Source organism: Diorhabda carinulata, chromosome 1 (genome assembly GCF_026250575.1).
Source record: "Diorhabda carinulata isolate Delta chromosome 1, icDioCari1.1, whole genome shotgun sequence".
In the NCBI taxonomy this organism is placed as follows: Eukaryota; Metazoa; Arthropoda; class Insecta; order Coleoptera; family Chrysomelidae; genus Diorhabda; species Diorhabda carinulata.
In genome coordinates this window covers 39,427,277-39,449,750 of record NC_079460.1, presented here as the reverse complement: position 1 = coordinate 39,449,750, position 22,474 = coordinate 39,427,277, and the positions used below count along the sequence as shown (strand labels likewise).

Below are 22,474 nucleotides of genomic sequence, written 5' to 3'. Positions count from 1 at the left end.
TAAATATGAAATTCCTATCATAGACAAATTAACGCACGAAACTGAAATAATAAAAACAAAGGTCTTTGTAGGTTTAGCTATGAATTTGAAATTTTAGCCATAAATCGAACGCGACTTTCGGAATCTGTGATAAAAATCTTTATGACCCAGAATCACAGTTTCCGAAAAGCTCTTTGATGATCATATTTTGGTATTGCAACAACTAAAAAGCTTGTGAACTGGTATGAAACTAAGGCTAAACGTCAATCTATGTTATCTTTTTTTTATTTTTAGTTCTGTAGGCATTAAGTCTATGGTTACACTAATTTGGATACGTTTCTTGTTTTTATTTAACTCTTTACCTTCGATCTCTGACGACGATAACTTCGTTACCGAAACGAGGGTTAGACTGTGAAATTGTGAGGTTGGTGTAGTGTCACCACACACCCGAATGGTTTGTATTGAATCTATTCTGTAAACATATTACAATATAAATAAGTAATCAGTTTTAAGTTTGTTTATGTTTTTTCATCACTGTCTACATTATACGAAATACCTATTATAGTATGAGATATATTTTTTTTCTCTTGACACTGATAATACTCATCAAAACATTTATTTTTGCATTTCAAAACTTGTTTCATTTCGCAACAAGCTGTGTTGATGCAACAGACTTTTCACCGCCACAAAATAAAATAAAATAAATTTACATTTTACAAAAAAACAATTTTTCCCCATTGATAAGATTCGACTTTTTTAGGTACTTCGTTTTGGCGATGTTCATTTTAAGAATGTGAAACGTATTTCCTTGCTAATATTATCAAATCTGTGTTAATTATTATAAAGAAAATAAGGTTGATGTATCGCCAGAAGAAAAGAAAACTGAAAGCACTATTTACTACTATCACAACACCAACACTCACAATTACGTCTTATAGCGACATACACTACCGGTCAAAAGTTTTTACCCACCCTATAGTTTGCGTAATGCACAATAAATAAAAGCAATACAATCGATTTTAATTTTAATATTTAAAAGAACATATATTGATAAGAATATATTAATAATAAAACTACAGTCTATAATTATTACGTATTTAAATTTTTGACTTATCGATGTAAGTTTCTATATGGTTCTATTTGTTTTTCAGTCTATTCAAAAGAGGTAAAGTGGAAGTAGGATACTGCTTTCTCACTTTCCTGCCCAATTTTTTCCACAACAACTCAATGGGATGAGGTCGGGCTACTGTGATGCCATATCATTACTTTCAGTACATTCTTCCTCTCTAATTATTTCAAATACTTTTTGCAGAGCTTCGAGGAATGCTAGGGATCCTTCTCATGCTGAAAGATAAATTTTCTGTTGACCAGGCACGGGCCAGAACGTACAACATTTTCTTTTAATATTTTTTTATAGCCTTCTTTTTTCTTAATCGAACTTCCTCAAATCATCACCGAGCATCCGTCGTGTTTTACTGTCGGGATTGTATATAGATCTAACATCCGTTCTTTCTTCCATCTGCATCATTTTTCTCTTAGACTCAAAAACCTCAAATTTTCATTCATCACTCCATAAAACTGTCTGTAGCCAGCTGCACCCTCTTAATTTTATTTGGACATCTTAAAAAGGGGTTTCTTCACTGCTACCCTTCCAAAAAGGTTTTTCTCAATATCTTTTCACTGTAGAAGTACTCAGAGGCAGTTCTCTAGATTCATTGATTTGAGCTTGAGCCGTCGAACACGTTTACTGATCAATACAATACGTTTATCTTCAGCGATTGTGGTTTTTCGAGGTTGCCCTGAACGTTTTCTATGGCTAAAGCTCCTGGTGGTTGCATATTTTTAATTCAGCGGCGATGGTAAGGTTACCTTTGCCTATACTATCAAGACTTGTGATTAATTTCAACCGATACTTCCTTATACGTCTCATAGGGCTAACTAAGACTAAACTACAATCATAAATATCGCAGAAATAATTCACAGTTAGAAACTAATGAACAAATCAGTCGTTATTTGCAAGTTTCAACTTGTCGCAGTCCCCGACCAAATTTAAACATAAACATGTTCGTTTAAAGTGAACAAATAAGGGGTGGTTTGTAAAATACTGCTTCGATCTTCTCTTGACAATTTGAAAGAGAAATTTGTTAAAATGTATTATTTTGAGATTTATTGAATGGACTATGGGGTGGGCAAACATTTTTGTAGTGCACTTATATATACTAATTTTTTCCACCTCTGAACCTCCTCCTATGGAAAATATTTCCTACAAGAGGACTACATATGAGGTATAGACGTGTTGTCTTCATTTAAGCTATTCTCACATCTAACAATGTCAATAATTATGTTCAATTATTTATTGTTGGATACATTTTCTAATAAATTTTCTTCATTTATAATTATTACATGATTATAACTGACACCGTCGTCTTTATTACTTGACTTTTCTGTCCGTCCATATTTTCAATGATCTAGGTGCTCCTCAACACAGACATTATCAGATTTCCTAGTTTGTCCAACGTACTTCCCAGCTGAGTTAATCGAGAAGGTTCCGCCGTAGACAAGTTATATATTGGTTTAGTAAATAATCTCAAATATTATTTATTTTTATGATAACGAACATACATTTAGCATTATTAGCAGACCCGAGATAGCTCCTCAACTTGAATACAACTTTCATAAAGAGCCATTGTATTGTCTTTTACCTTGATGATGCGTTTGTTTAGTTGTCGATAAACAAGCAGGCAACTGAATCCACGATTTAGGTAACTTGGTGAAAAACCATTAATATTATTTTATATAGGGATAACTCCTTTAGAGTTTAAACGATTTGGACACTTTTTTGTAGAATGTAGAGCAATAGACCGCCAGAAAGGATTTGACAAGCTATAAAAATGGAAGAAATCCTGGGAAAGCATAATTGCCAAAATTCTAAGAAAAAAAAAGAATAACACGTACAGAAACTAGTAAACAAGATAGATACTGAAAATAGTGGGGGTAATTTGTACATGAATAAAAAGACACAAATACCCGACACCTACAGCGAGTACTACATTCAGTACTCAACACTATGTGCTCAGTGCTTCGCTTTATTTTGTTTCTTCCATTTCTTCTTACCGTAAAGTTCGCGTATTTTTTCTTCTGTTTCTGTTAGTTGTTACAAACTTCTTAGTCTTACCCAAATTCTAAAGATCTTTTTACTTACTTTATATTTTTTTCTACAGTCCTTTGTATATCAGAATATTTTCTTTTACTACTTTCTGAATATTTTTATTTTACAAAACTTAATCTAGGAAAAAAAAAATATTTGATATTTAATAAGAAAAAACACGCTGATTACACTTCCTTTTGAATAAAAAGGATGTTGGTAGTGCTTTCGAGTACATTCACAAAAACTTTGTATTCTCATACATTTGGAAAGAATGAAATATTTTAGAATGGATCCATCATAATTTCAGATCAATATTTCGCTTTCATTCAGCTATACCCTGTATATTCGTTTTATATTTGTTGTTTCCAGAGCATATTTCCTATTGTTTAATTGAAATAATGACTGATAATTATGGAGTATTTATGAGCTCTTACTGTATTGAATTTTCCAAATAGAACAATTATCTATTTTGTCACATCAACTGTATAGCCCCCCTGCAAAGATAACAATTATAACTTGCTCAATTGGGTTATTACGAACCACTCAAACGCTAATTTATTTTTTTAATCTACTGATTCTAGACTTTGTTGTAATCAACATAACATATAGGGACACCTGCAAATAACAATACTAAGATTTATCAAACTTTAGAGATATCAGTCGAGTGCTGATACTTATATATATATATATATAAGTATAATATATACTTATATATATACAAATTGTCAATGTCTATTAGTTTAAGTATGAGTGTTACTGATTTTAATTAGGGGTGTGATTGTACATTTTGTGATTTTTAAAAATGGATTTGTCAATTAATAAAGGTAGGAACTGTACATTAAACGTTAATATTATGATTTATAGTCGTTTTTTGATCAGAGTAATTATTCCCAAATGCGTTCGCCCTCACCTGTATATCCTTTTCAAGTTGATAACCGAATAGACTTTTAATTTGAACACGTTTGTAGTTTAAAAATATCTATCGTTGATTTTAAACCTTCTTCGACATGGAAAAGTTAACAAAATAACAGTGTTGAATAGATCATGTGGGAAAACCCTCCCATTGGGCCGATATGGAAATTCTATATAGAGGGAGCGGATAATAATTAATTAATTAATTTCTATTATCGTGAATGATTTGCTATTCCTTAAACATCATTTCGACCGCAATTTTGTCAGTAATTTGCCGATAACCCACATGTTTTTACTAAAAACACAACTTATAAGTTGGTACGATCCGCTCGGAATCGATTCAGTTGAAAGCTGGATCGTCTTTATCCACAACACTTTTTCAAGAAGTAATGTGCTTTATAAAGAAGAGAAGAAATAATTTCATAGTCACAAATATGACAGATTTTATACCCTTGATATTGGAAAGTGTCCTGCTGAAATTTAATTCAAAGTACAAGCAATCTTTGAAACATGGTATGAAATTTCAGATGTTGATAGTTCATAAATCGGAATAGGTATAGTTTGGGAAGAAATTTAAGTTCATATATTTGGAAAAAATGATCTTTTAAACGAAATTTCTCCCCGCTATACATTTAATCTTTGCTATCTCATTAAATTCCAATCTATCTGTCTTCCTCATTTGATTATTCCAATAAATTTAATATGGTTTAAAAGTATTCTTCAGTACTCGGTGTATACTTGTATCTTAAGTAGCAATATTCAACAAAGTATCAAGCCGCTCCGATTCACCAGCCTCTGTGTACAGTTTCACCTAGTTCCAGCAACATTAGACTAGGTCCCATGTAAAGAGTGCCGGTCAAAGGCCACGGTTTCGATAACCAAGAGCTGATTGAAATAAATGTGATGAATGTGCTTGGCCATTCGACTACAGAAAATTCACCCGATCCTCCTTCCTTCAATGACTTTCTGTCCTAAACATTAAAAAACGGAAAGTGATGTCTGACAAATGAAGAGATGGTGGCAGATACAAACGCGTTTTTTGTGGAACTTCCGAAAGACTATTGTTAGGATAGTTTGAAAATATTTATAACTTGCTGGACTAGAGTAAAGTGACGTACTCTTCGTCTTTCTAATTTTGTGTTGTTCGTTTTAGAGATAGAGTCCGAGATCTATTATGTGTTTGTTCTAATTTCAGGTTTGTTAACATATATCATCTTATTATTGTCTCCAATCGTTTCGGCAAGATGTCGAATATACGGAATATGTAACACTGACGAACGAGGATTAAGCCAAAATTGTATAGTTTACGACGATGATATCGATTCAGGAATCGAACCAAGACCTTTTAATGCTTCAGATGAAAATTATGAAAAAGCTATAGAGATAATTAAAAATAGATGTCCTTTCTTCGTGGACGACGATGACAGTATGTTTTTATAAATAATATAAATATGATTATTGACATTGTTCGGATAAAAATGTTCAGATTATAGATTCAGATATTGAATGCACGTGGCATCACGCGTTATAATATTTTTTGTTACTTCATAATGGTTTTCTTAATATTCAATTGGTTCGTATTGGAAGGCATGCTTTTATATATAAAAAGTTTTGTTGGATATTTTATTAGATAATAAAAAAATTCAAATGGTATAAATTAGATTGTAATGAAAATAAAACAAGGTTTCAATAGATTATAGTGTCTCGTATACTTCATGCTCTTGAATTGAAACTAAGTTTTTAAATGTTTTATTCAGCGGTTATGGATCTGTGCTGTGATACGAGCCAGGTTATGAAATTGGAAGAAGGTTTTGTCAATATGGTACCATTTCAGAGGTGTTCTACGTGCACAATTAATCTTCAACATGTCTATTGTCAATTCACGTGTTCACCAAACCAATTGGAGTTTGTTAAAAGCTTCGAACCTGGATGGAACCCTACATATGGGCGTAAGTGGGAGATAACAATAAATATTTATCCATTAACTCATCATTTTTAGTATATGCTAAATCGTTGGATATTTATGCTAGCGAAGAAATGATGAACACCACTTATAATTCTTGTAAAGATGTATCAATGCCATCTACCGGAGAACCTGTTATGGCCAGTACTTGTGGTAGTTGGGGAGCTATCTGGTGTAATCCGCTAAGGTGAACATTTCTATTTTTAAAAATTAAAAATATTGTAATGCATTCAATTTTTCAGATGGTTTTCTTTTATGAATGATCCAAGTAACATGGCGGCTCCATTTAAGATAAATTATATACCTGTCGGCAAAGAAGTGAGTGGTGCTTTAAACTCTGTCAGTCTGCCTTGTAATCAATCTTGGGTAAGTCAACAAAGGTAGTATAACTGATATGAGTATTTGAGTGTGAGATTTTGATGTAATTGCAGCCCAATAAAACGGCATGCAGCTGTATGGATTGTCCTTCGAGGTGTTCTGCGAACCGATATAGTGACAATGATATAGATAGAACAGTTTTAAAAATTTTCAATGTATATTCGTTGGTAGTGGCTTGTATTATATTCACACTTGGATTTGGTGGTACTTTTCTAATAGTAGTGTATAGAAAAAAGATTCTATCCGGTACACAATTTTCCTATATGAGTGAGTATATTAATACATATCAATGAAATACGTAACCGGAAATAGTTACATGTTTTCAAAAGTGGATATTTCTATATATATTTTCAGCAAAATGCGTTGAAAGAGTGAAAAGAACTAGTGGAGCTGTTGAGAAATGTTTCCAAGAATTCTTTTATCTTTTGGGCTATAGTAAGTAGGCATTTAATATTAATATTGATATAAAGTTTTCTTTTATATTGAACAATATAGTTATTTTTTTATCACTGTTCTTCTCCTATTTGAGTTATCTATATTCAGGGCCGGATTAAGCTAGGGGCTTGGGGGGCTATAGCTCCAGGTCCAAGAGGGCCCCATCATTTGGAAATCATTCTGTATTTTTTGATGTGTTGATACCACAAATCTAACGTATTGATATTATTTCGTGAATTTTTCCGGGTTTTCGAATTCCTTAAGGGGGCCCCGTCATTATTTTAGCCGCGGGCCTTATAAATCTTAATCCGGCCCTGTCTATATTATGTGGTGTTTACTATTTCTCGTTTCCCACTTTCTATTCGGTCTCTTCTCTCTTCTTTCATTCTCTAGTATGTTTCATATTACTTTATTTCGTTATTTTTTATCATTTATACATTTTTATATTATACATTCAAATGCAGCAAAAAATCATCTACAGACATTTTGATATCCATTTTAGTGCTTGTTTTTTTCTATTTTAGTTGTTGCTAAAAAACGCGTGAAAATTTTGTTAATGTGTATTGTATTGGTAACAACACTATGTGCTGGAAGTTATTTTTTAAAAGTAACAGTGGATCCTGTGGAGCTTTGGGCATCTCCAACAAGTGAAAGTAGGAAAGAGAAAGATTATTTTGACAATTATTTCGGACCGTTCTATAGAACAAATCAAGTCTTTTTCAAAACAGTTGGAATAAAACCCGTGAGTGAATATACTATTTTTTCATATCTACTATCAAATCAAATCTTAAACGTTTATAATTGATACCTAGGCTTTAATCCTGAAGAGAAACACTCTTTACTGACATATAACGAAATGTTTTTTGAGATAGGAAGTTCAAAAATAACAAATTGATATTTTGTCTCGTATTGAAAGTCCTGAGAAACTTAACAATGATTTTTTTTTTCGTTGTTCCAATGGCGATACTTTTCGGAAAAAAGAATTTCCTCAATCTCACAAGTAATGTCGGTCTTCATATCCTTGAGGGGTCGATTCGAACGGAAAATCTTGTGTGTCTGCTGGGGTATATAGTGGACAGCTGATAGCTAACCGAAAGCAAGATAATGATCAAAGAACTTGGTGGTATTTAATTCCTACCACATCCAGCATTTAGTACGGAACTTGCACATTCAGATTACTATTTATTCAGAACAATGGCGAAATTCTCCCGTGAGAAAAATTTTATTCCAAAGGAAATGTTGAAAATGCAAAGCGACAATTTTTTGTTTCTACCCCAAAGAATGTTTTCAACAAGATTTTAAAGAGCTTGCTGAACGTTGGATGAAAGTTATGGAATACAATGGGCTATGATTCGAATATTAAGGCTTTCTTTTTATACGATTATTTGATAAACAAACAAGATTGTATTGAAGATCCTAATAATAATAAATTTTCCAGATTATCTAATTGATTTATTGTGATATTTTAGTTTACATTTCGATCTAAACAAGGAAATGAAGTTACTATGGGACCCGCTTTTAATGACACTTTCTTAAATCCAATTTTCGAACTTCAACAAAGATTACTGAACGTAAGAATATTTTAGATTTTGATACATATACCTACATTTTATATATTTAATGGAAATAATTAATTTCAGTGATCTCTCCATTATTTCTTTGTTGAATTTCAGATAACGTTCGAATCAACAGATGAACACGGTAAAACAGTAATAAAAGGATTAGAAAGTATTTGCTACGCCCCGATGAGAACCATTTATACCGGTCCACCAAAAACGTCTGAATGTACTGTTATATCTTTACTAGGGTTATTCCAAAATAATGTGGAATCGTTTAGGGAAAATCTAACTAAATCGTACGATACTGTAGTGGAATGTTTACAGTAAGTTTTATTTCGATATGAGTTTTTCGTCAATTTCAAATATTGCTATGATTGTGCTAACATATTAGTTTGAAATTTTAAAGACATTAAAAGAATGAATGCTTTCATTTATTCATGATGATTACCATGAGTTAATAAGACAACGAATTCCTTTGCTTCACCTCTGACCCATTTATCATCGTTTATCATTTAGTATCGTGAAGAGAACGAAATAGAATAAGTAGAACCATCGCCGAAAAAATTCAAATTGTAACATTTAGCGGTGTTTCTGCTCACCGTCTTTTGGGATTATGACAATATAATTTTGGTAGGTTACCTACAAAAGGCACCCAAAGAAACTTATAGCAATTTAGCTTCACAATTATCTAATACATTTCTTCTGATTCGATCCCCGGGTACTGGGTGTTTAAAAAACTTAACAGTTGCATAGTAAATGATTTACATCGACTAATGAATGAAGTCAATGTGCGGGAATGGATACTCTAAATATGGTTTAATATTACTACAACGGTGAATTTTTGACAAAAAAATCTTTTTAGGGCACCGTATAGTATGAATTGTCTAGCTCCATACGGTGGTCCCGTAATCCCCGGACTAGCATTAGGTGCGGCTACTAAAAACAATCAATATTTGGATGCAATAGGAGTTTCTTTGACGATTTTAACATCTAATAAAGTTAATAAATCTGAGCTTTCTGATACGTTAAAATGGGAAGAGAAGTAAGTTATTGTTTTTGATAATGCTTTGTACATACACATAATTCACTCTCATTGATGTTTGAATTTTTTAGACAAAATAATAAGCTATTTGAGGTTGTTCGGAAAAGACTTGGCTAGCAAAAAACTTATACGAACGACGAAGATATGTCCAGCAGATTTTTGCTGGACAATTCTGCTGTTCGAAGCGAATCGATTATTTTGTCCAACAAATGACATGCCCGTCGTGTAGTTGTAACTTTTTTTATGAATATCGGCTTGTATCTTGAGAAATTCATCTAACAATCTAAAAATTGAAAATCATATGGAAAATAGCGATGATTTTATTAGAAAGAAAGTTTTTTATTCACGCAATATAATCTCATTCTCAAAAATGTGAAAGAACATTGAACTTTACGTTATCTTTAATAAATATATTTATCGAATGAGATTCATTTTATTAGATATTCATTCATCTTACTCAAGATAATTGTTATCAATTTCAATAGAACGTTGAAATCCACTTTGATCAATTCACTAAATACCTTAATAAAGATTACATCTATTGTATACAAGGCGTCAGTAAATACCTTTCATAAACAAATATCGAAACCTGTTACATTACCTTTTAATAAAATGCTAATAATTCTGATTTACAAATTATTATATTTTTGTAGATTTATTGATTTATTGAAGAAATGGGACGAAGAAGAACGACCTAGCTACATAGACATTGCGTACAGTGCGGAGAGATCAATAGAAGATGAAATTGGAGAACTATCCAAATCAACTGCGTCTACTGTTTTGATAAGTTATTTGGTTATGTTCATATACGTAGCTTTCACTTTAGGAAAATTCACAAGTTTCAAATATTTCTTGGTAATTATTCTGGTAAATAATCTTATCTTCATACCTCGTATTTTCGAGCGTGGTGTGAAGAAAAATCGTGTTCACTACTCTAGCCAAAAGCTGAAATATCGATCTTGATGCATGTCAGTTCATGTCCTGACTGCAGAAATCATGAAATTTGGACAGTAGGTTCCTATTTTCCCACTGAAAATGGTTTTTGGATTTTCCACCCATAAGGGGGTTAAGTATGAAACTCTGTCAATTGGTTAGAAGATAAAAATTATATATTTCAGCGTGGGTGGACAAGAGAAAGCGAGTTTGAACGAATTTTCGATAATTTCTTCCTTTAGGGTTAAGAAGAAGATAAAATTATGTATGAAAATTCCTTTTTTACATCTTCTATCAACTTAAGAACAGCGTACAAAAATCTTCATAAATTCAACTGCCTTATACTATATCTAATTTCCTCTTTTTGTTTTTTTTTAAACAAACGAAACTAAACGGCGCTAAATTTGTAGCTAACAGTAAAATAATCTTATTGGATAATTCTTATACCTCTAATAACAACTCAGGAATTATTCAATTTGGGCTTACGATACTTTCTCATTCTACTTCATTCACACTTTTATATCTTATAGAGTATGCAGAGCATCGACGGCTTACTAAAAGGCATTTCCGTCATTTTCATCATACTTTCTCATTCCAATAATTCAGCAACTCAACCGAAAATACCAGAAACTTGAGTTAGTAGCCCACAAATATTCCTTGAGTGACGTAAGTGCGCTCTAAGCAAGAATTTTGAAAAATTCACATACTCACAGTCCAAAATCTAATAATATTTTGTTATAAACTATATTTAACTCATTTTGGGAAATTATATGTTTAATTAATAGGCTCAGCGATTAATTTTTACTAAAATTTATTGGACAACCTGAATGCATAAACAAGGTTTACGGATACCTCACAGTAATCTAGTTTGCAAGTAGAAAATAACGGAAAATATCAAAATTATTATTATATACGTTCTAGCTTAGATAATTAATTCAACGTTTTTGTGAGTGACCAACTCTGGTGAGATGTGCGAATAGAAAATATTTCAAAATTAAAAACGTCCTTTCCTTTTTTTGAATAAATAGATATTGTTTATTTTTAGCTGGACGCAAAGTTTTCTTTAGCCTTTGGTGGAATCTTAATAGTTTTCAGTTCAGTCGGTTCAACTATAGGATTATGCGGATATTTCGGTGTTGTGACCACTATGTTAACAATCGAAGTTGTACCTTTTTTAGTTCTCGCTGTAGGCGTGGATAATATTTACATTATTGTACAAACCCACCAGAGAAAAGAGAAGTAAGTAAACAGGATATTTGAGACGAAGTTTTCAACTGCCTTTTATGTCTCGATAAAATACTTCACATAATATTTAACATTAATAATTTGATCTGTAACTATATGGTTGAGTTTCATGCACAAAATGTTAATGGTTGATTGTGAACTTTTTCAAGTAATCTATGCTTATATTTCAGGCAATAATTAGTACTGTAATACAAAATTACAAATAAAGAAAAAATAGTCCTATCAATAACTGATAAATATTCAAAAACTTGTGGAGCGTTTTCTGTGCCTTTAAAGCTTCTTGTTTTTGTGGAATTTTTTCGACCTGTCTATACAAAATCTGTGATTAGCTGTTAGCTTTATCTTTAATTCTCATTCGCCAAAAAATTCTGAATTATATCCTCCTCGATAAATTCTCCAGCAGTAGCCACGTCGTCGTCAATCCTCACTCTCCTCTGGCAGAATGCTTTGTTTAATATTACAAAATCCCGTTTTCTTGAAAAATGTTTTTCTAAATTCTTGTCAGCATTGGAAATGTTGATAAAAAGAACGATTTTTTGTTTTATCATCATTTACTTGTTGACTTATTCCAATTAATATTTAAACAATTATTTGGTTTTGTATTGTTCGCACAATCAACATGTAAAATCCTCACAACTTTAAAACTTCTAGGCTACTTAGATTTCCCGATAATCAACAGAGGACGTTTATCTGTACCTGTCATATTTACACACTGTGTAAAGTACGGCGATCTTTACTTTGTTTACCCACATGGCATTTTTCAAATGTGAATGTTTCAGATGGAAGGCACTTATATAACAGAAGACTTGGTAAATCTTCTGTCCACTGGTAACATACTCCCAGATCAACTGAATTACTTTCTTTGGCTACTTTTTTTAACAGTATGTCATCACTTTTTTCAATATCCTCTAACCAGACACCAAGTTTTGGACTCCCAAATTTTTGTTTTAACAGGGGTCCTTCTATGGAAATATTTTTATCAAGCATTGGTTTTATCCATTCCATTATTCATATTTCAGCGTCAGGGTCTCAGAAAGTTTCCTCTTGACGTTTCTGTGTCCTTCAAAGTACTAAGACTTTATTAACTCTTTAAATATTAGGATTTAATGGGAATAAAATTCATTACGCGGTTTTCCCGTTTCAAAAGGATTGAAAATTTTCGGCTTATCACTGTTATTTCTTTGGAATGGAAAAAATCAAAAACCCACGCGCGTTAAATCGTCGCTTATAGAGGTACATTATTATTCCTAACTCAAACATTTTTTAGGGATCCTAATTTGAGTATACCAGAGAGTATAGCTGAAACAATGGCGTTTGTTGGACCAAGCATTTTATTGACCAGCATTTCAGAAATATTTTGTTTCGCCATTGGTTAGTTGAATAGAATATGTTTTGTAAAGTTCCTAGATACATTATTCATTTCTAGGTACACTCTCGAGTATGCCAGCAGTACATACTTTTGCTATGTATGCAACTTTGGCAGTGACCATAGATTTCATCCTACAAGTTACAGCTTTTGTCGCCTTATTATCTCTCGACGAACAACGATATGAGGTTTGAATTTTTTACACCCTATGTATTTACAAGACAGTATGCATTAATGTTTAAAATTTTTATTATACAGCATACTTCAAATATTAATCTAATGGTTTTTCACCAATCTTATACGAAATTAATTTTTAGAGTAATCGATTGGATCTAATATTTCACAAGAAAATTAGCGTACCAGAAAAACGAGAATCTGCGGATTATATTTTCCATTTTTGGAAAAATATCGTGACTACTAATTTATTGAAGTGAGTAATTATACAAGATAACGATAACAATTTAATGATCTGTTCTTTTAAACGCGAAAATAATGGCGAGGAAATTTAAGAAGCTGTTTTGATCCTTCAAATCTCATAATGAAGTAGTACAGTAGAAGTCCGATAATCCGGCACGTTTGGGACCGGCTCGGTGCCGGATTACCGAAAATTCCGGTCTATCGGGCGGAAATTCTAAGGCAAATACATACAACAAAGTTTATTTTACATTCCATATAATGTATGTACACGTACTGTAAAACGCTTAGTATAAAATTTATTTCGAATGATATGGAAATCGATAATTTATGAAGCACCGTAGCTAGTACTAGTCTATTTAGTGATTCTGTCCAACTGATTTTTTCCTTTTCTTCCGTTTCGGCATCTGAGTCACTTCTTCAAGATTTTGAGTAGGCTGAGGGTTTACTACAATGTTGATAATGTCTTCATCGGTTAGTTCTTGTTTAACAGGCTCATTCTCGTCGATTAGAAGCCACTTCTCTACCTCATCTTCAGGCAGGTTTTTCAAGGGATTGTCAGCAATGACATTCAAAACTTCAGAGTGTCTTGATGGTTTTCTTCTTCATCAGTCTGTAGAGTTAGGTCAGATGCAGGGTTTGCAGCTGGCCAAAGTTTTCTCCAGCATTTTTGGAGTGTGCAATAGCATAGACGGCATCTTTTACTGTAAACTTTTTTTGAAAATAAGTCACGTTACAGTCGGCATTTAATAGGCCTTGAATGAAAGACCTTCTATAAAAGCATTAAAAATTTTGAATAACCCCTTGGTCCATGGGTTGAATCAAAGATATTACGTTAGGTGGGAGCAGAGTAGCAACAATATTTCCAGAAACTCATCTACTGGGGGGTGGGCTTTGCAATTGTCCAAAAGAAGGATGGCTTCAGTATCTTCTGGTAGATCAAGGCTTTTGAAGGATTCCTTGACCTTAGGCACAAAGTGGTAAAGAGGGCGGCAGTCATTCACGCATTTAATCGTATTGGACAGGCAAGTGTGTAACATTCTTAAAAGCCCTGAGTTTTGCAGATTTACCTATTACAAAAGGGTCAGTCGGTGGTTTCCGGACGCCTTAGCACATACCAAAACGGTTAATCTGTCTTTGTTTTTTGCTGTTTGTCTATCCCGATGTGTTCCGGATGACAGATAATTAACTGACTACTACGGCTACAAGATTCTTTTATATACACTTTAAGAATATCCTTAATATACAGAATCTCTAATTTGCCGTAAACAAATAATAAGATTTCATAGAGCGGCCTCAATATACTGTAAATAAAATATGAAAACGATATAAAGAAATCGCCACCGTGTGTAAAAAACATAATTTGAATTGTCGTTCTGGAAATTGTACTCCCGCATTCGCCAAATGAAACATGAAATGACTTACGAAAATGTTAATGTGACTGTTCTAAAAGCAAAGCAGGTTTTGTACTTTCTTCTTTTAAAACCAACTGTGAATTTCGGGATAAAACTAGTAAAAAATCATAATGCTTGATATCGAGACCCACTCTCTTAGAATAATAACATAAATTTTCTAGTTATTCTATTTTTATTGAGAATTATTTTCTACATTTTCAAATATATTATTTTTCAGATACCCGGTGAGAATTGCGATTCTGCTGCTCTTCACAACCACAACAATACTTTCTGTTATAGCTGCTCCTTACATAGAAATCGGTCTCGAACAAGAGCTTTCCATGCCCGAAGGCAGCCACGTTTTAAAATATATGCAAGTAAGTGGATAGTGGAATTCTAAATAATTTGGAATCACGGGAAATTTATTTTTCAGAATTTAAAAGAATTGTTGGGCATTGGACCACCAGTTTATTGGATCATTAAAGGCGAAGTTGATTATTTTGATCCAGAAGTCTTCTATAAAATGTGCGGTGGTTCAAACTGTTCAGAAAGCTCTATAAGTACTCAAATATTCATGGCTTCTTTACAACCAAACATGTAGGTACCAAGCTATCTTTCTATTCAAATAACTATTATCAAATAAATTACCAACTTGCTCAATAATTAGTTTCTATAAATAAAAGGAAGTGTTCTTACGAAGAGACTGCTTTGTAGATTCCTAAAGACTACATAATATGATGACTGATACTACCTGCACTTTCTTTGCTATATTTTTGTTAATAAGTATTCTGCTTTTATAAACTTACTCTGATCAAAGAGCTTAAATGAAAACTGCACTGGATGATGTGGAGAAGCATGTAAATTAGACTAAACGCCTGTTAATTTTCTTTTGAAACTAATATAAATTGCAATGGGAGTAAAAGCGCTCACAAAATTTGGAATCCCCCAAATCTGAGTTTTCTGCAAATCGAACGATGCAGTGTTGCTGAAAGTCATCGGAGGACGCTGTGTAGACTACAGTAATAATGTTGTGAGACAATGGTGTATTATTTCAAAGAATTTCATGGTATTACCTGAATGAAATTGTGCCCACCGAGCTAGTATATCGAAAATACAATGAGAGAACCAGGTTCTTAAAGACTATTGCGACTGGAGATAAGGCTTATGTTTTGTATGACAATCCAAGAACGAATGGATTCACACGCATTCCCCCAACTACTCAAAACATTGAGCATAGTTTGATCGAGATGAAAACTGCTTCTTGTTGGTGTTTTCATGGAACAGAACGCAACAATAATAAAGAAACTCTAGTAGGATACCTTATGTCGTTTCTGAAATACAAAACAAACGAAGGGGAATTATCTTATTCGGCGTAGTTCTGATCCATGACAATGCGTAACCCATAGTGAGAAAAGTCTTTGACTACCCACCTGGCACTTCTGGTTTAGAACAGTAACTACCATTTCTTTAGAGAAATGAATAGTAGGTAAGGTGGACAATCAAGATTTTGAAAACTCACCTACATGAGAGCACTGTGGGTAGACATATTTGCAGAGGATATAGAGAAATTGGTCTCTCGTTATGATAAGGCGTTAATCTTCTATTGACTTTGTAGAAAATAGTATGACTATACAAATCTTTTTGTATATCACTAGTAGATTTATAGGAAATAGACCTGTGGACGAAATTACCTTTTCATACATACACTAAATCTATTTTAAGCTATATATTATATACAAGTATTATAATTATTGTTCACTTTACGTTTATTATCTTTTAGAACTATCATTTCTACGCCAGCAAATTCATGGTTAGATGATTTCAAAGATTGGAGTACATCCGATTCTTGTTGCAAATATTTTAAAAATACTAGCTATTTTTGCCCTCATACGTACAGCAGCGATGATTGTGAATCGTGTAGTTTAAGCAAGATGAAGGCTGAAACTAATATTACTGAGTACGAGTATTACCAACGGTTTTTACCACATTTCCTAAACGATAATCCTGACTCTAGTTGTGCCAAGGGAGGACACGCGGCTTATTCTAATGTGAGTAACTTACGTGGAATTATTCAGGATAATTTACATAACGTAGAATAAGAATATGAAGTATACATGTGATCGTAATCATAAGATTAATCGAATAGCGATTTACTAGCACTAATATATTTTCAAATAATTTTCTATTTTAGAGTGTGACATATGTAACAAATAAAGAAGGATTGTCGAGAGTTATAGCTTCAAATTTGATGAGTTACCACACTGTACTGAAATCCTCAGAAGATTATACCAATGCTTTAAAGCATGCCAGACAGATAGCCAAAAATTTGACCACAACATTGGATTTACCCGGAGTTAAAGTAGTTCCTTATAGGTAAATATAATTGATAAACTACAAACCATCCAATACCTTTCTTATTATAGCATTTTTTCAATAGGTCTTATTCAATCCTAGTTCAGACCAATGAATATTTATTACAGATATACAAATCATTAGAAATTGTTATTTTTACAGCGTTTTCTACGTTTTTTTCGAACAATATCTGACTGTTTGGGCAGACGCTTTGAAATCTCTTAGCTGGTCGTTAGCGGCTGTATGGGCTATAACTTTCATTTTATCCGGATTAAGTTTCTTGCAATCAATCGTTATCACGGTCACTGCGACGATGATTATCATTCATATGTTAGGATTGATGTACTTATGGAATATTTCATTAAACGCTATTTCTTTAGTCAATCTAGTCATGGTAAGTTATTATTCACAAATATTAAGTAAAAACAAACAACGGTAAAATCAGCTGGCTTGGGGGTCATTTTAACATAATAATATTTCGTTATATTAGAGTATGGTATCTATAATAAAAATGGAATTAACAATAAGAAGAAGAATTTTTTGGAAAACTAATTTGAAAATTAAAATAGCTGTGGTATTTTTTTCTAGAGTGTTGGAATAGCAGTAGAATTCTGCGGTCATATTGTTCATGCTTTTGAAACGTCATCAAAAACTAACGCTATGGAAAGGGCCGCAGATGCATTAGCAAATACAGGAATCAAAGTAAGTACCTCTATATAATTTCTACGAAGTCAGTGCAGGCAATATGTGCTTGGAGGAATATCGCATAGCTCATACTAAACTCAGTGTTTAGTATGCTACTGCCCCACACGCTTTTTTTCAACAGAAGAATAATGAGTGGTGAAATCGAATCTCCATTTTTGAATGTCTGGGTTCCAATCGTAAAAAACTTCGTTTGCATTTAGATTAGTAGAGGCGAATGTATTTCTTGTTGGTACAACGTTTCTAAGTTGAAAATACTTACTGTAGGTATCATATTATTTTTCGAAATAATTTTGATATGTAAGTCGATTTAATATAAATATTTTGGATTCTTTTAATCCAGGATGTTTTCGACTTATTAATAATTTTTGTATAGTTTATTTAACTTGAACCTATCAATTTCATGAATAAAATAAAAATTATCAATTTTATATACTTCTTACCAAAAGTTGTAATCCAGACAGGGACTTATAATAATTTTTACGTGTGATATAAGTTTTCGTATGGGTTCAGATTGCCAGATGTGGTCTTCACCGGTAAAGTACACCGGGAAAAAAAATTTAGGTGTGAGAAGAGATTAAAGTCACTAGGATCAAGGTCCGGGCTATATTGACGATGATCAAACACATCCCAAATTCCTGTAGGAGCTTTTCTTGTCACTTCGCAGTGTGGGGTCGGGTATTACAGTAAAAAAACAATACCTTTTGACGGCATTCTTTGGTGCTTGTTCTGTATTGCGTGGCGCAATTCCTTAATCGTGTCACAGTAAACATGTGTATTGATTGTTTGGTCTTATGGTAAAAAACCAATCAGTAAAATGCCTTTTCTGTGCCAAAAAGCAGTGCTCATAAGTTTTCGATGTGTGAAGATTTGCTTCCATTGAACTTTGGTTACTATTCAAGAAATAAAATCCGTTATTTTTTGTGTTGTTTAGTAGGAATTTTGGGTACCCAACGTGAGCATCGTTTTCAAAATTTCAGTATTTCACTAACAATCTCACGAATGAGTGAGATTTGCGGAAATTTCATACCAAGAGCACTAATTGTAAGCTTACGGTTTTGCTTAAGCTTCTCTTCAATTACGTGAACTAGTTCATCAGTAACCAAACACGAGCATCCACATTGTTGCTCATCGTGCACTTGATCACGTCCTTCATTGACATGTCATCTTCTAATCATTAAATCATTCATAGCATTTTGTCTGTAAACCTTCCGGTTTAACTTAAGAAGCACTACAAATAACACGTCTGCAGCAGCGATTTGAAAATAGGGTTCATTGCTTCTGCTTGAGTCTGACTGAGTCTGACATCTTCATATTTCCCGTATTTGAATTAGTTGGAAAACGCCAACCGCGCTATTGAAGATTTTTGGTTATGTTAGTTTTAACTATTAGCTAGCTATTAGGAAAATCACGTCTAAATAAATGAAACCGATTCAAGCAAATATATTCAACTGATCATGATCTGATCAAGTTATTTTACGGAAATATTTCCTAATACTGATAGATTAAGAGTTGTGTGATCGTGTTTCATTTGTTTATGTTTTTTTTTTAACATAACATAACAGTAGTATAGAAATTTGTTGTAAAATACATGTTGGTAAATCGCGAATAATTGTTCAATAACAGTTATTAAACAACCAGAACTATACAACTGAATTGAGGTCTGTAAACACGGAAAAGCTATTAAGTTATAAATAAACATAACTAAGGTGATCAAAAACGGAGGTTTTCGTAGTTTTAAATTCGAAATTTTTGTCGAAAACAGAACGCGACGTTGTAACATCTAAAAATGTTACTTCGTGAGTCCATTGTTCATGAATATTGATGGATACAAAAGTTTTTTAAATTAAAGGAAAAAAATTGGTTCGTGATTATTTTGTATGACATTTTTTAAATTACTTTCAGGTTCTCAATGGAATCACCCTTACAAAATTCTGCGGTATAATAGTACTTGCATTTGCCAGCTCTCTAATCTTCAGGATATTCTATTTCCGAATGTATTTAGGAATCGTGATTTTGGGCGCACTGCATGGATTAGTGTTTCTTCCAGTTGCTCTTAGTTTCATAGGTAATACAATTTTATTTTTGGTCAATTTGGAAATTTCCCATTTTCTTCATGTATTTAGGAAGACTTGCTCTATAAATTAATGAATTTCCACTCTTTCTATACTGGATACTTGTGATTTTTTCTACAAATTGATCTTTTGAGACAATTATTTTGGTTCATTTGATATTAGCTCTATCATTTGGTTATGTTTGTTTCAGGTGTATTAAAATATTCAGATACAAAGACATCAACGGTACCATAGTTACAAAATAAAGAGGAATATTTCCAAAAACTCACACAAGGAATATAAAAAGGCATCGAAAAATAGTATATTACGGAAAAATAATTACCTAAAATCAAATGTTTTTCCAAATTTTGTTGACGAATTATGATTAAATTCTGTATTTTTAACTATAAAGAAAATAATGCGAAACTTATTGCGTAAGTAGCGCATAATGTGAAAATCTCAATACAGTACCTATGTAATTTGGTAAACAGTATTCTTTATATTACGGGATATGTTAGTTTGTAATATTTTATATAAATTACTTAATTTATTTTTTTGTATAAATAGAGTGTATCAATAAATTTGTGTTTATTTATAATATCCATCAATCCACAAAAAATTGAAACTATTCAAATAGTTGATGAAATCTCTTTGTTCAAAATCATCCGCAGTAATAATTCAGAAAAATTTTTGTCGCCATCACGTCACGTCTCATCACTAGCGATCTTCACTTTCACTGCTTCACTTCCTCTGTCTAAAACTAAATCGCTCCGTTTATTTTTCAAATATTTCATATCGTTTCGAATCTTCAACATCTAAAAACTCTTCTGGCTTTTTGATATCTATTTAACTTTTCGTCTATATTACGAGAATAACTTCTATGGTTTGCATATTTATCTCAACTGAAAAATCCTTCGCATCTTCGTCTTTATTTAGATTCCTTAAGAAAACTGGATGCTCAAAAATTTTTGTATATCCTTGCCGCGGATGAAGAAAGCTTGATCCTGACATATCAGGTAGTTGTAAGAAAAAAAAATACGAATTTATTAAGAAAAAAACAGGGTTTAGCATGCAAATATATCAACTAAGATTAGGAATCAGTAGTAGAGAAACTTGATTCTAAGTAATTGAATCTGTTAGGATTTTGTCATTTTTCAATGCGATTTGAAGAAGTTTGTATTATTTTCAAAATTTCTGCAATGTAAATTGTGTAAATTGAGAAATGATTCTCAACGCAGAAGTGTAGCAATGTCAATAGAATGTACAAAAGTGACGTAAATCTAGCTTGGGTTTGCAAAAATCATAATCAGAATAGTGAGAAACAAAATAATTGTCCGTCGAATAAGGGTGGCGCCACATTAGTATATTGTAGAAGGCATTGAACTTTTCAGAACTTTTTTAACCCGGCATACTTCAATTTATCTACAATTGTTATATTTATACCTTTTGTCTACTCCAACGCTATACTGGAAGGTTTTTGAACTGTTTGAATTTTATCGGATACAGCTGGACACTTTTTCAACTTTTCTCGTATATGAAATACTTCTCCTTACCCCTCCCTTCATAATTGAAACGATAGAGAAAATATGCCAAAACGCCTATAGAGGGATCTAGATACAAATAACAGAGTTATTTCGCAGTTTACCACCACTGAACAGAGATGGGGCTAGAGATACTATTTACAATGATGTATTATGGGTGGTATAACGTCCAAACAGAAATTAAAATTTTATTTTTAGGGAATTTTATGACAAAGAGTTGGAACATTTTGTCAGTGAAAATATTACTGAGTTGTCAAATAAAATAAATAGAAAGCTCGTTAACAATAAGCGTATTTTAGAAAGATCTTTTGTTTTGTGAAATACCAAATTATGTTTCTGATTATCTCACCCTTTTTCAGTCTTTTAAAGGCTGATGCTAACGTGTTTTTGAAAACTATATGAGTAAAAAAAAGTATGAAATGTACAGTTTATAGAAATAAGTTAGTAATGAGTCAATGTCATATGCTTAGTTATAAAAATCTAGGATATAGTTGCAGTAGTTCTGTTGGGTTGACAATTCAATTAAGTGAGTTTTTCCATATACGAGGACAGTCCCAAAAGTACCGGGCCCAGAAAACACAAAAATTTTGGAAGAAAATATATTTATTTTTCAACGTAACTTCCTTTTAGGTTCATACACTTTTCCCAGCGATGTTCAATAAGCTCCATACCCTTTTTTTTAATAAAAATCATCAAGTTCCTCGGAATAGCCATTAACTGCCGATATCACTGCTTCATAGTTGGAAAATCTTTGACCACCGAGCCATTTTTTCAAGTGGGGCACAAAAAATGATCCAAGGGGCTAAATCTAGCGAATAGGGTGCACGAGGTAGCAATTCAAACTTTAATTCATTAATTTAGTCAATGAAAATTATCCTACGCGCATCCCAAAAAACCGATGCCATGACCTTGCCTACAGATGCAACTGTCCTTAGATTTTTGAAGCCGGTTTTCCCCATCTTGCACACAGCTTCTCATGTTCAGTTAATATGCGATGTACCGCATTTTTTGAAATGTGTACTATGTCTGTTAGCTCGCGCACTTTCAGTCGACGATC

The 22,474-nt window shown here is 32.6% G+C and overlaps 1 protein-coding gene across 1 annotated transcript; it reads left to right on the top strand.

The window, feature by feature from the left end:
• The first annotated feature begins 3,796 nt into the window (after positions 1-3,796).
• LOC130904258 (NPC intracellular cholesterol transporter 1 homolog 1b-like) lies at positions 3,797-20,474 on the top strand. The gene is made up of 24 exons (XM_057816925.1): positions 3,797-3,951; positions 5,235-5,465; positions 5,797-5,988; positions 6,039-6,189; positions 6,245-6,368; positions 6,434-6,647; positions 6,735-6,815; positions 7,340-7,557; positions 8,285-8,386; positions 8,489-8,697; positions 9,237-9,416; positions 10,070-10,271; positions 11,395-11,588; positions 12,862-12,965; positions 13,021-13,148; positions 13,278-13,390; positions 15,007-15,145; positions 15,202-15,365; positions 16,549-16,816; positions 16,960-17,141; positions 17,283-17,514; positions 17,709-17,822; positions 19,728-19,890; positions 20,088-20,474. The coding sequence occupies exons 1-24, from the start codon at positions 3,930-3,932 to the stop codon at positions 20,129-20,131; spliced, it is 3,771 nt and encodes a 1,256-aa protein (XP_057672908.1). The 5' UTR covers positions 3,797-3,929; the 3' UTR covers positions 20,132-20,474.
• The last annotated feature ends 2,000 nt before the right edge of the window (positions 20,475-22,474 follow it).

What these genes read in the sequence shown, in the direction of transcription:
- LOC130904258 (XM_057816925.1), top strand. Translation starts at nt 3,930, where the DNA reads ATGGATTTGTCAATTAATAAAG. An exon ending in CTTCGTGGACGACGATGACA is followed by an intron (nt 5,466 to 5,796) that starts GTATGTTTTTAT and finishes TGTTTTATTCAG; the next exon opens with CGGTTATGGATCTGTGCTGT. An exon ending in AGTTGCTCTTAGTTTCATAG is followed by an intron (nt 19,891 to 20,087) that starts GTAATACAATTT and finishes TGTTTGTTTCAG; the next exon opens with GTGTATTAAAATATTCAGAT.